Raw genomic sequence first — 17,223 nt, forward strand, 5'->3', positions numbered from 1 at the left:
AAATGTTCTGATACCAAGGACTTCCAATGTTCATGCAGTTACTTCGTAGAAAGATGTTCTGATATTTTTGGAAGCTACGTAGAGGTTCGCGTCCGCCATGGAACAAGCAGGCATCTCTTCGTAACTCACCATGCAAATTTGTCATCTTCTTCATCCTAGATGATTGAATGAGGATCCTACGATCGTAGAACTAGTTAGAAAGATGGTTTATCCTCTTTTATTTAATTTTTTTTAAAAAAATAAGATAGCTTGAAAATAGAGAGTGGGTGTTTAGTTTCTTTCACTATATCTTTATTATGCAAGCTCCATCATCTTCTTTAAGTAAAAAAAAAAAAAGGGTGACCTAGCGCACGAGACTCCCGCCATTGCGGGGTCTGGGGAGGGCAAGATACGGGCAGCCTTGCTCCTGCTTTGCAGAGAAGCTGTTTCCGTGACTCGAACCCGTGGCCAACAGGTCACAATGGAACAACCTTACCGTTGCGCCAAGGCTTGCCCTCTAAAAGCATAATCTTCTATAAGTAATCTTAGTAAATATTTGAATCACAGTGTACTTTGCAAGTTCCATCATGTCAAATTTTTTGGTGGTGGTGGTGTGGGGGAGAGGAAAGGATGAGCCGAGGACGGTTTATGGGGTCATCATCTTGCAAAACAGTCAAATGGATTATTGAAGGAGATTCTTCCAATGTAATATCTTAAGCAGATAGGAAACTAGCAGTGCCGAGGAAATTACTAGCTGAAGTGGTTGGCGAAAGCCTTGATTTGGGCTTCAAGTTTAACTCAACAATGCGTCACAATTTAAGATCGGCTAACGGCATGGTGGAAAAATTGGCTAAAGAAGGGGTTGAGAGGGGGTAAAAATGGCTATTGGCAGCTCACAACCATTATAATTGATGCTCTTTTTCATTCCTGTTTTACATTCATTTTTATATCGAAAGAAACAAAATTTACATCAATTTTACGTTGAAAAAAAGGAGCCAAAAAAGAGTAGTAGCATAAATACAATTTAGGGGGTGACCTGAGAAAGAAGAGGGGGTGAATATAGCACTTTCCCGACGTAAAATTGTACTTTAAAAAAAGCATTAACGGGGGATTAACATGTAATCCCAACCCACATACCGATTAAAAAGCGTCTGAAAATACAGATTGAGTTCTGTAAAAAGTTACAAGAAATGATAAAAACAAAAAAGTGATAAATAAGGCTAAACAACAAAAATACATGACACCTCTTATGGATTGGTTCATCCTCATGCTCAAATGCACAATTTCACACATACGCAGATGCAAGTGTCTTCAACCCACAATCTGTGTTGTGAGAATTTGTTGCCAAAAGGGAATTCTCTTTCATGTGTGCCTGTCAGTTAGGAAAACAATCTCCTATTAGAAGCCTTTAGAGATCAGTCTTGTCAAGCAATATGCCAATAAACTTTTGAGCAGCCAAAAGGAGTTCCATAAGGCAACAAAATGAAAATACTCCCTCCAAAATCTTTTGAAACAAAACATATAAGCTTTTACTAAAATGCTTATAAACCAACAATCCTCAACTTAATTCAAAATATAAAACAGACTCGTGCGCAAAAGTGCAAGCATAATGCAACCAAAGGTGCCTTTTGTAAGAGCGTGCGCACACACATAAATACATCAGATTATAATGGCTTATGCATACATCGAGAAGGCAATGATAGGGCTGATTTCTAATGCAATGTTGGTATTTCTTGTTCAAAATTTGATGGTCTGGCATGAGATTCCTATTTTATAAACCTTTTAGTTTGTTTTATTCCTTTGGTGGGCTTTCTCTAGAGTCTAGATGCATCTAGCCTTTGTATTTTTTGTTTTTTCTTTTAATGTACTTGTTCAAAAGGTAAGGGTTATTAATAGACTTTGTGATGCCTTCTTTGTTTCTGACTCTTAAGATCAGTTAGTTTGGATTTATTAGACTGCCTCGAGACACTTGAATGATCCATGATCAGTGACAATATACTTGGAGAGGAAAAAGAAGCTTCTCTTTACCTCATCGAATAATACATCTCACCACCACGGACACCAATCAATGGCGCTGTTTTCACAGGAGCCCTCAATACCACAAGCACCATCACACAAATGTTGTATATCATCACATGGATACAAGCATAATTGTAAGAGTGGGAAATGAATGTGAAAAGCGACGTCGAAAGCGGAAGCGGGAAACATGGGGTTTGAAAAATAGGACATGCAGGAAGCGGAAATCTCTATAGAAAGTAAAGAAGAAATGTGTGGGAAGCGTCATTGGAAGTCAACATGAAGCATATAATAAGCCTCATTGGAGGAGCATAAGTACATAGAAAAAGCAGTGTTATCATAGGTTAGGGAGGAAGGGTTAATGTAGATAATTCTTACAAGCAGTAAAGAATACTTCGTGCCTGATTAGAATTACAAGTTTTACAAGTTTTAGCCAACCCCAAATAGTTTGGGACAAAGGCTTAGTTGAGTTGAGTAGTTGAGTTGAGAGATGCATAGTATTATATGTTTTATTCATGTAGATTTATTATAAAGTTATTGAAAAAAAGATCTGCATAAGTTTCATTTGATGCTTAAGATAAGTTTTTTAAGTTATGAGCGTACCAGTTTTTAATTAATCTCCTTAAGCATTTTCAAAAGCAGAAATTATGATAAAATAACCACCTAAACAGGGGCGTGATATTAATTAATAGGAGGCGTGTCGGAAGCACTCTTCGCATAAATTAGGAAGCGAGAAGAACTTAGATTCCAAAGCAAGCTTCTCATCTAACTAGTAAGTTTCCAGTAACTACAGATAAAACACACAATAAATATGATCCCCACTTCAGAATTCAAATGAGAAGCGGATGAAGAGCGACTCCAAATGGGTTTTGGGATGCCAGGTAGAGGGAAAAAAGGATTTAAGAGTTGTGCATGAGAGATGGTCGGGATTTTAGGATTTCGAAGAAGCGGAAAAGATTATTTAGGCGGATTTAGGATTTGCACAAGGTTGAAAGGAGAAAGAAGATATAGGATCATTTAGTGGTTTCAAGTTTTAAGGCCTTGGAACAAGGAAAAAAAGGTATGGGTTTGAGAATGCGGCAAAATAGGATTTAGGATTTTTTTTTGAAAGCGTAATGATGGTGGGTTTTAGTGTTAATATGATTGTGTGAATGGAAGACGGACTCAATCGTGATCGAGGGGCACTACAAGGAGGAGAACGAGAATGGGGAAATGGAGAATCTATGATGTTCAGACTACAAAACGAAAAATCAAAAACTATATTATGTCATTATTCTCTAATATTAAAAGCATGCCACTCATAAGTGACAATAAAAGGAATTAAAGATCGGGTCCATCAATACATAATAAATCTAAGAGAGGAGTGTAAGCCCTACGATGGGCCTGCTACACACATCCACTTCAACAAATTATACAACTCACAAGCATGGTTTTAAATTTCGACCGAAATCTGAAATTTCGGTGGAGACTGAAACCGAAATTTCCCGAAATTCCATTTTTCTCCATTTACCAAATTTCGGTAATTTCGGTCCGAAATTTCGATTAAATGCCATTATTTATTTTTTTAAAAAGTGTTCCAAAATTTCGAATTTTGAAAATTTGGTCCGGAATTTCGAACCAAATTACAAAATTTCGGATTTCAACCGAAATTTCGGTTTTCGGTGGGGTCCGAAACGATTACCGAAACCGAAATTTTAAACCATGCTCACAAGTTCCTCTGATTCATCAGAGATAGTTGACACAGAAGGCACAATTCACATATCAATGTAGTTAATAATTTTCCTATTTGGTTCCCTGCGGAAGTACTTCCAATATTCTACCGGGCAAGGTGACGCAAATAAATTGTGTCCACAAATCCTATAACCCTCGCACCCATTCCTGCAAAAGCATGTCTGGGGAGGAAGGAACAAGGGTGGATACTATTGACATTGTCATGACGTAATCATAACATCATGTCAATGTCAGCACAGTGCCCACGCATGGTCCAAGGGAATACCTGAGAGATAGTAAGCTTTGTTTCAAAAGTGAAGAGAGAGAGAGAGAGAGAGAGAGAGAGAGAGAGAGAGAGAGAGAGAGAGAGAGGTATGAGATTGAATGAGTGCAAAAGAAAGAGGAACGGGAAACACAAGAAAGCCTTAGAACGAAAAAAAAACCTTTACTTCTAAGTTCTAACATAAACTCTGCTTAGAGTGGTAGAATGTAAGATCTATGGTAAATACTAAATATGAAGTTATGTTGGCTGCAATTCTGAAATGGGTAATTTTCCCATTTAAAAGAGCTCAAGCAACATTGGGTAATTTTCCCATTTAAAAGAGCTCATGCAATGTAGCTTTGAAGGCTAATATTGTGGAGCAGTCTAAACAAGAGTGCAAGATCGACAGAAAGTTATGACAGACTATGAGAGATTTTACAGAAGTTCTTTAAATGCAACTAAGGGTTGGATTAATCATCTTGAATAATCAAGTAGGGTATGTAAAGTACCTCATCATTTCATGTAACAACTGCCCTACTAAGTTAAACAAATAGAAAGTTCATTTTATGAAGGCATGTTCCTCTTACTATGCAACACTGTAAATAGCAATATAATTCGTCAACAGAAATTAGAGACAACAGGTGTAGTCATTCGTTCACAATTATAATTGATTGTACTTCACCAATGATGAAAAAAGCAAAATGATCAAATTCATGGAACTGGTACATTTGAAATTCAAATACAACAAACTAGCAGGTTGTTGGTCTTCCCACTATCCTGAGACATTATTAAAAGAAGCTTGATTCTTCAAATTCAAAAAACCCATAAAGCTCAACAGAACAAAATGTATAAGTTGAAATAAAGTAAATAAAAAAAGCAGACATAGCAGAAGAATAGATAATAACATTTCATTACTTAACATTTGAATTCAGATTTACCTTGATATCCTCTCAAATTACTCTACATTGTTCAAAGTTCAGGAGTCACCACCAAAGCAAACTTCAAGGCCTTTGCCACCAATTGCAGCTATCAAACATTGAAATCCACATGACTCGAGCTCAGCAATGACTTCGTCAACAACTGTGCCCGACAACACTGATCATATGTCAAGGAACCCCAAGAATGGGAGACATTTAGAGAGAGCATAAATCAACAGAAATTGTCAAGATAGATAATACCAATATGAAATTTATGGTATCTCTCTTCTACGTGAAAATGATGAGAAAAATAGAATGCCCCCACATATATATGATGGATGTAAAGATATCGAGAACAACTTAATGCAACAACCTATAGTTCAAAAACCAAAACGTACTCTTCCCACAAGACTTCTAGTGAACAAGAATCAGATGTGGTAACATTACCACTAGAACATGATGTCAGATTTCCATATCATGTTTCCCTTTCCGTCCCTTCTTCTCCCATCAAAAGCAGGCATTCACTGGTAGCAAGCTCCCCTCCTCCCCTTTGCTCCCCTTCCCTTCCCCTCTCCACCCTCTTTGCGCGACCTAGAAATTGTTTGCCATCGGGATGAAATAAAACCATCGCGGAATAAAGAAAAGCCTATTCGAATACACCCAAAAGTGTTTTAGAAGCCTTAGTTCATCCAAAATGGAAAGAAGCAATGGTTGAAGAAATACAAGCACGATATAAAAACCACACATGGGACTTGGTTGAGTTACCAAAAGGAAAACATATGGTTAGATGCAAGTGGGTGTACACAGGCAAGCACAAACCAGATAGGTTCATTGACAGGTACAAAGCCAACTTAGTGGCAAAGGGGTTCACTAGGCTCTATGGGATAGACTACCAAGATACTGTTTCTCCCGTCGCCAAACTAAATTCAGTCAAAGTATTTCTCTCTTTGGATTCCAATAAAGATGGGCCACTCCATCAGCTTGATGTAAAAAATGCCTTCATGGTGACATTCAAGAAGAGGTTTACATGGTCCTACAACATGGATTTCAGCCTAAGCGGGAGACCAACAGGGTTTGTACATTGAAGAAGGCTCTTTATGGACCGAAGCAGTCAACTCGGGCATGGCTCAATAGGTTCACCCGACTATGGTTCACATGGGCTTCAAAAGAAGTTGTGCAGATCACAATGTTTTCATTAACAGGGATCGTAAGGACACCACAGTTTTAGTGGCGTAAATAGATGACATTTTTATAGCAGGTGGTGCTAAGACTCTCTAAGATCTAAAAGATTATCTTCAACATGTCTTTGACATAAAAGGCGTGGCTCCTCTCAAACAATTTCCTAGGAATTGAGGTAGCTAGATCAAAACATGAAATCTTCATAACTCAAAGGATGTATTTTCTTGATTTGTTGAAAGAAACAGATAAGCTTTGAGCAAATCCTGCAAAATGTCCTATGGAATATTGTATGTTCCATAGGGGGAGTTACCGATCTAGGAACCCATCAGAATTATGTTACCATTATCTGTCAAGATATCTCCTACGCGGTATGGTGAGTAGATTCATGCACTCACTGAGGCCTACACATTTCAAAACAATTCAGAGGAGCTCAGAGGATACTGCAATATCTTAAGAGATGACCTGGAAAAGGTATTGCCTATGCCAAGAGAGGACACATGAAAATAGAGGGGTATACAGATGCAGCTTGGGTTGGTTCATCTACTGATTGCAGATCTACTGCTGATTATTGCACATCCTTTAGACGTAACTTAGTCACTTGGAAGAGCAAGAAACATGCAATGGCGGCAAGATCCAAGGATGAGGCTGAGAACAGGGCTGTAGCTCATACTACATGTGATGGGGGACTATTCCTGACTCCTACAAATTTTGGGTGCCATTATTGTTATTGGCCATATTAATAAAGGGGCTTTAATATCACTAGTGGGTGTCCTTATCAAAATTCATGTCATAATGCCTTTGGGTGCCGCTGTTAATATCAGTCTTGTTATTTTAGGCCCTACAACATAACCATGACACTCTTGTGACATCATGTCAAAAGAACGAAGAGCCCAATCTTATTTTATTGGGATTTAAATGGGAGTACTAGTTGGATTTCTACAAGTCTTACTAGTAGTCATGTTAGGATTAGTTTCAATTTTAATTATAAATGCTTTCAATTTATCGAAGAGCCCTTGGATAGTTTCCATCTTGGGGTTGTTTTTTTAGTAACTTAATTAGGACTGCTAGTTGATTTATTTAGAAACTAAGTTAGAATCAGATTCTAGTCTTTTTAATCGGTTTAGAAGTCTCTTTTTACCATGTCATGTAGTGGATATATATAATGTCCGGCCCATGGCCATGAAGAATTGAGGGATGAATGGATGATTAATATTCCATGGAGCCCTTTGCTCCAAAGCTACGGTGATTATCCAGCCTCGGAGAATGCCTCCGTGGGTAAGGTGTTGTCTCACTCATATTCTTTTCTCTACATACTAGCAACCCGTGAACAACAGATCTGCTCCAAAGAATCCAAGGTCGGATTTCCAATTTAATTTTTCTTCTCCCCTTCTCATCGGCTCCAAGCCTCCAACTTCCTTTCTTATTTTCTTTAAAACCTGCAACACCTTGCATTAATTGTACATTTAACCTCCTCCAACGAACGGAACCCCATATCTTTAGACTACTGACAGCCATAGATGGCCCTGCACAGCTGCATCGTCAAGACCTTATATCAGTTTCAAAAACTGGTCTAGATCACCTTTCCCAACTTACCACTTGTCAAAAAAAAAATCTCTAAAATGTGTGATGCAGTGAAAACTTGGAAGTCAAGTCATCCCTAGGTGACTTGGGGGGGATTACCCAAGGTTGTTTTGGAAATAAATGCTTGGAAGATTTCTTCTACAACTACCTTATTCATTAGTCCTAGTAAGTTGTGTCTCATTAACTAGTGTCTTATAAATTGTATTTCCTTAAGTACGCCTGGTAAGTTGTGTTTCATTGACTAGTGTCTATTAAGTTGTATTTCATTAAGTCTAAAAAAGTTATGTTGTTGAAAATTGTAGTAGTTAATGTTGTGAGGAGAGTTATGAAAGATTTCTATAAAATATGTTGTATGAGATGGGGTTTGGGGATTTTTTGACAAACTTATATTACTGATAGTATATCAATTTGGTTGAGCAAAGATCAATAAAAAAAAAATCAATTTGGTTGAGCAAAGCTCCTTTTCTTTCTTCTTCTCTTGGTTGCATTGTTGTGTTCTACTTTCTTCGTCTTCCCTCTTTTTTTCAAATGGTAACTGCTTGTTGGTTTTCATCTTCCCTAATTACCCACATCATCTGGTATCAGAGCCAACATTATCCTCTTGGAATAGCTTAACTTTGATTTCTTTTTTGTGGTGGTAGGAAGAGGTAGAGGAAGACGTGGTAACCACATGATAGAAGATTTTTTATTTTATTTATTTTTTAATGATGGAATTTATTAATGATAAAGGAAATAGATCCACAGACCGAGGTGGTCAAGTACAAAAGATGAGCAAAGAAAAGGAAAGTAAAGAATAGAAATACAGAAGAAAAAGCCACCATAAGGGAGGACAAAAAGAACAAGGAGAAGGTCCTGCCCCCGTTTCTAACAACTAAAACAATAAAGAAAAATAGATAGAAACATATAATGTGACAAATAAATGTATCAGCAGGTAGAATTGATAACAAACAACAGAACAAGCTAGCATTTCCATAAAAAACAATAACTTAAAATCAGAACTATTTAGAATATTCTCTCTAGTACTGTCTTCAGGCCACCAACAACCTCAATGACTTAAAATAGTTAAAAAAAGGCAAAATAAATAGCACGTTTCAATGCAGTAACACTTACAAAAATTTCGTGTATAAGCAGTGAATTTCTCTATTAAAATCAAATTCTATGTTAAGACATCAAAGGATATAGAAACTGAAGATTAGCATGAGATGAAAAAAAAATCAAAATACTTTAAAAAAACACAGCAAGCATAAATAGAAAATGATTTGGATACATTTAGGTAACAAAGTCAAAACACATCCTCCACCACCAGCCCCTGTCAGCTTGGATGCTAACTTATATTTCAAAGTTGTTCGGAGTACAGTTTCTATGGATGAATGGCTGACACCCATGCATTGGAGTAAACCTTGATTCATTTCCATCAGCTCTTCTAACTTATCTTCTTGATTGGTAATGGAAATCTCATCAGACGCCGGTGACTGAATAATAGTCGCTAATTCCTTGCTGATGGAATCTACAGCCGTAAATACAGCATCCATGGCATCAGGATGCCTGCAGGCTCTCTCGGAAACACCGGCAACTAATGCCTTTGTGTTCCTCCCAACCTTTGTGTTAGTGATAAGCATTCTGAGTGGCATATTGGATTTGATACGAGTCAATTTACCCGACCTGAACATGATCATGTTGCCTGTTACATAAAGTTCGATTATAATGTATCATCAAATATGGTATCCTCTTACAAGTTATTGTAACTGCATTCCTAATATCATGAAATTGCAAAGCTAACTAACTTATTGTGCATCAGTGTAAATTCCAATAATTGAACACCATAAAACCAAAATCTATAATATTAATTCAGTGTCAACTAAATTAATATTATAGATCACTTCATCTGATAACATTGAAAAAGAGCACATACCGAATGTGCTTACAGTGTTGTCGATTCCAGATGGCTTCCCATGAATTATTTTTTCACCTCCAAAAGCCCATTTGTTCACCAATTCAAGCTCACTCTCCCCAAGTGCTAACCAACCATGGTGGTTGAAATCTAAGCCTAGTGCACCCGATGATGCGAGCATAGCTGCTGCAAGCGAGACGCAAAATGCAGCAGATGAACCCAAACCCGAACCCAATGGAAGATCAGAAGTGATAGACACTGCCGCAGGCTTAAAACTAAGAGAGGGGGAGAGAGAATATGAAATCAAATGAGTGTAAAAAACAAAACATGAAAGAGATAAAAATAGAGTAATGCTAGGGAGACCAAGAGTACAGCCGAGAAGGGGGCTGAACAAATGGGTTTTCGCCAAAACATCAAGGTGGCGTAAGCCCAACCCTTGGGAATAGGAAAATCTGCAAAAAGTAGATTTTTTTTAACACATGGCACATTCTCATTGTTGGGCTCTCCCATCGGTCGTACTCTCGATCTTGATATCATTTTCCATACAAATATAAATCAAGAAGAGGTTCAATCAACAGAGTCAAAATCGTATACCCATGGATTGAGGTGTATAGCCATAGGAAGGCAGAAACTCCTGACGCGAGTCCGCTTTTCGCCTCTGGAATGTTCTGCTCCTCAACGAGAATGGAAATCAATTTCATTAATTCTGGTGAGGAAGACGGGGATGATGAAGAAAGGGGAACTCCCAATTCAGAGAACATTTCTTTGATTCTCTGGATTGGCCAGGAAAACACTAAACCCGTGTCTTTAAGCTGAAGTTCTAATAACCCATCATCGCCCTCTGCAGTAAAAGGTCAGAATCAGAAAAGGAAACAAAAACATAAGGCAGTAAACAAAGAACAAAAAATCAAATGAAAAGGCCTAGAAAAGTTCTAGGACTAATTATAGCTTGACAACCAACACAACTAAGTAGATGAAAATTTTAAAGAGAAAAGAACTAAGAATCACAAGTGACATGACAGAGAATGGGTTATTTCCATAGAAGCTTTTAATACAAAAGAACCAAAAAAAGGGATAAGAAAAAAAAAAAAAACAGAATCAAAAGGAAGAGAAAAAAAAGAGGTTTAAATCAGATAACAAGGTAAAGACAGCCTGATAGAAAGGAGAAAAAAAAAACACAGTACAGAACAGAGGACCCTCAAAGCTTTTGTAATTAAAAACCATCATCAGCTTTTCATTCATTAGAACCCATTTTTCCCTTTTTCAAATAAACAGCTTCATCCTTTTTTCCACACTTCTCTTTTCCAATTAAAAAACAGGAAAATTAAATAGATGAAAATTTTGAAGAGACACATGAATGAGAATGGGTTGCTTCGATATCAGCTTTTAAGACCCAAAAAAAAAAAAAATTTAGCAAGAAAAAAAAAACCCACAATCAAAAGGAATAAAAATGGTTTAAATCCAAAAAAAAAAAAAACCAAAGTGCAAATGACCTTCACAACTTTTGCAATTAAAAACCATCATCAGCCTTTCTATCATTACAACCCATAAAAAATAGTATTAATGAGAAAGTAGGGGGTAGCTTTTGGTAAAACCACACCTGAAATTCGGATAGAAGCGGTTGTGTAGAGATCAATAGCGGCGGCAACAGCTGTGGATCCGTGAACGACCGCATGTTCGCCGGAGATAATTATTTTGCCGGGAGCACGAGCTGAAACCTCCATTATTTCCTCTCTCTCTAAAGCTCAAACAAATCCAAAAATCTGAGTAGATAAAAAAGAACACAAAACAGAGAGAGAGAGAGAGAGAGAGAGAGAGAGAGAGAGAGTTTGAAGAGGAGAATCTATGAGACGACAAGACAAGGGATTTTTTTAAATGTAATTATGAGCAAATGCTGAACTCTGTTTCGCCCACTTCCTTTGACCCGGAATTCAAAATGATGGCGTTTTGGAAATAACTAGTGATTAGCGTGAGATCTCGAATCCGTGAGACCACCCTCAGAGGAATTAGTGACGTCAGCATTTCGTGCTTCTGATTGCCTGGTGGGCCCGGTGTAGATAGGCCATGCCCCCGGAAATAAGATGATCCTAAACTCTTGATTTGAGGAGTTTTTCATTAAAATTGTGGCCATAGATTGATGGGTAATCAAAGGGTTTGGATCATCCAACGGTCCTCTTCTTCTTTTTTCTTTTTTATCATTCGTTCGTGTGGGCCCTGCGTATTTTTTTAGGCTGGGGAGCCATATAACTATATTAGAACTCAACATTTTTTATGTTGTGTGCATGAGAGCATTTTTCAAATCATCAGCATAGGATGATCATAACCCTCAGATCTATAGCCTATTTACGTTGTGGGCCAACAAATGAACAGTTTAGATCATGATCATTGCTTTGATTGAGTGGTGGGCCCTCTTTTTTAAGATCTTATAATCTTAAATTTAGGGAAATGATAAATGCACCCCTTTTCATCACTGGGACCCAGCCGCATTGTACGTGGCAATCAGGTCATTTCATTCCTTCAAGGAAAAATTGCCAATGGGGGATTTCAAATAGGAGAATTTTCTTCGGGGGACACTAAAAAGGTTGATAACCCCATTTTGACAGTTTGATAACCCCCATTCGTCCCTCTCTAACGATTTTTCAAAAGTGTGTCCCCTGATGGCAATTATTGTATTTTGATGTCCCCCATTAGCAATTTTTCCTTCCTTCAAATGTGAAGTACATCAGCCCCTCTGCAGTCATAGATACACTGTAGCTGGGTGTCCCAAGTAATGAAAAGGGGCGCATTTATCATTTCCCTAAATTTATATTGATCTGGTGATTTAAGCCGTTGGATTTAAGGTTAATAGATAAAAAATAACGGTCAATAATTAAGGATATTGATCCAAAGGTTCAGATAGTATTATAAATGTAATTTAAATAGGGAGATGATAACCCCCTCCTTAACGGAATTGTGGCAGACTTTAAGGCTGATCAGGTTACAAGTAGGGCGAATAATCCTACTGGGGGTGAAAAATAATCTCCCCTTGAATATCATGGATCATCTCTTGGGATTATGAAACCAGATGAAAGGTGGGGCCCATCCGCGCTTTATGGTCTCACCAGATTGGGGTCTCAAATTAAGCGCCCCTTTAGAGGGCGTATCTCTTCCGCTTTCTTTTTTTTTTCTTTCTTCTTTTGTCTTCTTCTTAAATTTTATTAGCACCTCGAGGAAAGCAAGTATGTGGCGGTATTTAATATGGGAAATGATATATTCGACTTCATTTTCTTCCTTGGGCCACCCGCTGGTTGTGTAAAAGGTAATCATAAACACACTAAACGGGGCTGTCCCAGGGAATAAAAAGGGGCGAATACGTCACTACCCTTTCAGTACATGTGAAATATGTTGTATTAATGTACGTGTGATATCTGAATTAGTCCTCGTGAGAAACATGTAATATAGGTACGATAGTTCACACTAGGGCTGCAACTCGGGTCGGGTTTTGGAGAACCCAACCCTACCCGAGAAATATCTCGGGTCGGGTCGGGTTTTTTTTCGGAAAACCCACGATTTTCAAACCCGGCCCTACCCATGATAAATCTCGGGTCAGATCGGATCGGGTCGGGTTTTTTCACGTTGACGCAAATGTTTAAGGAAAATTCTTGTTTGGCAAGGCAACTCAACTCATAGAAGCAGAAATTACACTCACATTACACTTGAATCAAACAATGATGTAATTACACTCACATCACACTTGAATCAAACAATGCTGTAATCAAACAATGTTGTAATTACAATCAAATAATGCTGAATCAAACACTTGAATCAACTCAACTTATAGAAGCAGAAATTACACTCACATACAGTAACAGTGGGTGCGTGGGTTTTCACTTTTAACTTTGGGATAATTACATTTACACCCCCTCTAGTTTCTGACACATCCACTTCCATCCCGATAGTTTAAAACGTGACAAATACACCCCTGTAGTTTCAATTTGTTTAAGGTTTGCCCCCTCAGCTGAAGGTTCGTCCATAGATTGAAGGGTTAGGATGATCCGATGGAGCTGATTTTTTGGGCACACCATATCTATGTCAGGACCCATCAAATGAACGCTTTGGATCATCCAAATAATGTGGGCCCCTACCCGAATCCAAACACTACCAAAAAATCATTCAAATAATGTGGGCCCACATTGTTTGGATGATCCAAAACGTTCATTTGATGGGTCCTGACATAGATAGGGTGTGCCCAAAAAATCAGCTCCATTGGATCATCCTAACCCTTCAATCTATGGACGAACCTTCAGCTGAGGGGGCCTACCTTAAACAAATTGAAACTACAAGGGTGTATTTGTCACGTTTTAAACTATAGGGGTGGAAGTGGATGTGTCAGAAACTAGAGGGGGTGTAAATGTAATTATCCCTTTAACTTTTAACTAACAATAGAAAAAAATGTACATACTATAACTTATGTAACTCGGGTCGGGTCGGGCCCCTTCAAACCCGGCTCGACCCGAGATTCATGCGGGCTTTTAAATGCTGAACCCGGCTCGACCCGAAACCCATGAAACCTGAACCCGACCCAGGCTATTTTCGGGTCGGGTCGATGCGGGTCGGGTAAAACCCGGCTCGAGTTGCAGCCCTAGTTCACACCCCTTTAAAGGAGGGTACGTGGGAGACTTGAACGCTTTTTAACATCAAAGGGTGCGAATTTATCATTGCCATAGTATATTCACCCTTTCTTTTACTTGGGAGTCGACATCCTCCTCTAGCGTAAAAAAGTAGTCATAAATAGACTAGAGGGGGCTGTCCCAGGTTAAAAAAGGAGGTGAATATTTCACTTCCCTTACTAAAATGTTAAAATTTCTTGAAAAATACTTCTAGGAAAAAATGCTTAGGAAAGTTACTTAGTGACCCTCATTTTTTGGCCTTGTTTATGCAATAAGATCCATTGATCCGATCTCCAACTGTAAGTCCACTCAAATGATGCTGAGAACACCTTGATCATTGGCCCCGGATCTATCAAGTCTCCGTTCCGTTCATCATGGAATAAACGGCCTTGCCTTCACATTCATGACCCCTGATAGCTAGGGTTGCAACTCGGATCGGGTTTTCCATCACCCTCCCCTACCTGAGAAAATATACGTGGTCAGGTCCCGATTAGGCTTCAAAAACTTGTGTTCCTTTCAAAGATAATTCAACAATTTAAAGCATGAAAAAGCTAAAATTAAGAATAAAAAAGATTGATCATGCAGGAGAAATAAAGGAGATAAAGAGGGTTCAAGAATGCACACCAGTTATTATAGTGGTTCGGTTAAACTCGGCCGACAACCACTCCCACAAGATATCCCTTCTCGTGTTTTCACTAACCTGGTCTTCTTGCGGGTGAAGACCAAGCCGTCACACCCAAGCTTGTCTTCCGAGGTTGATCCGGTGCCTCTCCATCAACCCAAGCTTTATCCCCAAGCTTGTAACCGAGGGTTGATATGGTGCCCTCCACCAATTTACAATAATAAAAACCAAAAAACAACTTCTCTCAAATTTGGTATACAAGTCAAGCTCACTACAAGTTCTCTGAAAAGGATATACAAAGAAGTTCTAAGTCCAATCCCTTAATTGATCTCACATACGAAGGCACAAAGGTGTGAACAGTTTGTATATTGGTTAAGGATAGCCCATGAGTGTTCTCTTTCAGTTTAAGAACCAGAGAACCCTACTTATAAGGGTTTGGAACCAAAAAGAGATGGTTCTAACGGCTACGAAGGACGACCCATGGTTGGCTCTCCGACTAGTCGTTGGGATCCAAGAACTCTAGAAAATCCCTGGATGATCGGCTCTCTTCCGAGACAGTCAGCTCCCCCAGCCGAGCGTGTCTGCTCTCTAGTGATTTTCTAGTCTTGCTTTAAATCTATTCTTCCGCCACCTGAGGTCACTTCCAATCATCCATACAGAGTGCCAAATGGTTCGGACACCATCATGGCCATTCGGAAATGGGTCCATTTTTCTTTTTAAGTTCTTCTAATTCATTTTAATCCCTTCTTCGAATGCCTTCATACAGACATCAATGGGAACCTAGAATTTACATTCTAAGACTCTAACATGAATTTTCAATTCTTCCTCTTCAAGTCTTCAGTCCTCATCTTCTTCTCCATGGATCTTCTTCTATATCCTTTGGCTTCACTGATCTTCAATCTTAGTGCTTTGATCCATCTTCTACATGATCCAATTTGACCTTTAAGAAGAACTCTCAAACAACAATTGAGCATTAGTATTATAACTAATTACACATTGTGTTTGGAATCATCAAAACACGATTTGAGAAAGCAACCAAGGCTTAACCCTTGGGCTAACAACCATAAAAGTGACTTTCTACCTAGTCATTTTCATATTTTAATAAGCCTCAAACTTTTGACAAAGGTCACTTTGAGTAGTGTCTTTTACACACAAGATTTATTTTTATATTCTTATCAAACTTTAATAATTTTTAATAAGAGAAATAGCGAGACAAACATTTTTAAGGCAAAACATCATGATTTTAGAATTGGCAAACGCCATGTTTGGCAAACATGCAGATTTTTGCCATGGAATGTTACTTTATCAAGTGCCAAGAGAGAGGTAAGGAGGGTGGGAGCATCAGAAGCTTGAGAGTGCATGAATGTGGAGAGAGTGAGAAGTGGCTGCAAAATAGGAAAAAATAAATCTTATTTTGAGTATAGGTTTTTTTTTACCTAACATTTTCTTGTCCTCTCCTCACTTATTCCCTCACAGGTCTCTTCCTCAACCACATTTCCTCACCACCTCTATCAGCTTCGCCTCACCATTGGTAAGTTAATATTTCATGGAAAAAAAATATGGTTGCCAAATCTTGGCAGGTGGCATTAAGCCCCTTTAAGGAATAGGACTTGCCTTAATGAAACAATAGCAAGTGAAACATCTCGCCCACTCTCCCATAATAGTAACTTCAGATGGTTACTCCTTAAGGAGGAAATCTTCCCTACGAGGGCAACCTTCCTAAAATCCAAAAATTCAAATAGGCAGCCGAGTCCAATGAGGAAACTCAGAAGATCTCCAAGATAAACAACTCCTTTAGGGAGGTCATCCAATGAGAAAGTCTCTAATAATGAAAAGCTTCCAAAACTGCTAAGGACTCCAAACTCTACAAATAGACCTTCACGCTCAAAGTTATGCATCTAAATTCCATAATCTCCTTTGCTGCTTCGTTTCTCTATTTGCTGCCGATTTTTTATTTAAGCATCGGAGTGGGCTCCCGGAGTCACAACTCCGGGACTCCTAAGGACATCTTCAGAAACGCATATCACGTATGTTGTAGACCATTACCTACAAGTACAAGATTTATTCTTATTCTTCTTACTATAGTTTTATCTGTGATCTGCCGTCAGCCATCCATAAACTTGTTTAAGAATTTGAAGTTTGGTGATCACTACTTTGGCATGTTTACATATGGCTGTGAACTTGTTATTGAGCTGGGACATTACTAAGAAAACAATTAGGCTAACACGGAATGGCACATGTGCTCAGAAAAACTTCTGTGGTATTATATTATAACCTTTGAAACTTCTTATCTATTAGTTTCTGGTATGGGACTGCCTAACCACATCTTGCATACCAAAATACCAAAAAAAAAAAAAAAGGTAGAATTTGAAATTCTGCAAGGTTCACAAGAATCACATCATGTTATTAAGTTGTAT

At 38.4% G+C, this 17,223-nt stretch overlaps 1 protein-coding gene across 1 annotated transcript; it reads right to left on the reverse strand.

Annotated features, from left to right (window-relative positions):
- Positions 1-1,066: 1,066 nt before the first annotated feature.
- MK (mevalonate kinase) lies at positions 1,067-11,405 on the reverse strand. Its single transcript, XM_077383026.1, has 6 exons — positions 11,136-11,405; positions 10,130-10,376; positions 9,557-9,810; positions 8,912-9,325; positions 4,906-5,062; positions 1,067-1,351 (listed from the first exon to the last, which is right to left on the reverse strand). Exons 1-5 carry the CDS (start codon positions 11,257-11,259, stop codon positions 4,944-4,946), a joined length of 1,158 nt encoding a protein of 385 aa, XP_077239141.1. The 5' UTR covers positions 11,260-11,405; the 3' UTR covers positions 1,067-1,351; positions 4,906-4,943.
- Positions 11,406-17,223: the final 5,818 nt, after the last annotated feature.

The sequence above is a fragment of the Tasmannia lanceolata genome, unplaced genomic scaffold (assembly GCF_043159265.1).
Source record: "Tasmannia lanceolata isolate RefF3 unplaced genomic scaffold, GAP_Taslan_0.1 ptg000002l, whole genome shotgun sequence".
NCBI lineage: Eukaryota > Viridiplantae > Streptophyta > Magnoliopsida > Canellales > Winteraceae > Tasmannia > Tasmannia lanceolata.

Excerpts from the sequence above, each read along its gene's own strand:
- MK (XM_077383026.1), bottom strand. The coding sequence starts at position 11,259 with ATGGAGGTTTCAGCTCGTGCTCCCGGCAAAATAATTATCTCCGGCGAA. Across the intron at positions 10,377-11,135 it reads CGCTTCTATCCGAATTTCAG|AGGGCGATGATGGGTTATTA; the intron begins GTGTGGTTTTAC and ends CTTTTACTGCAG. Across the intron at positions 9,811-10,129 it reads CTATACACCTCAATCCATGG|TTTTAAGCCTGCGGCAGTGT; the intron begins GTATACGATTTT and ends CCCCTCTCTTAG.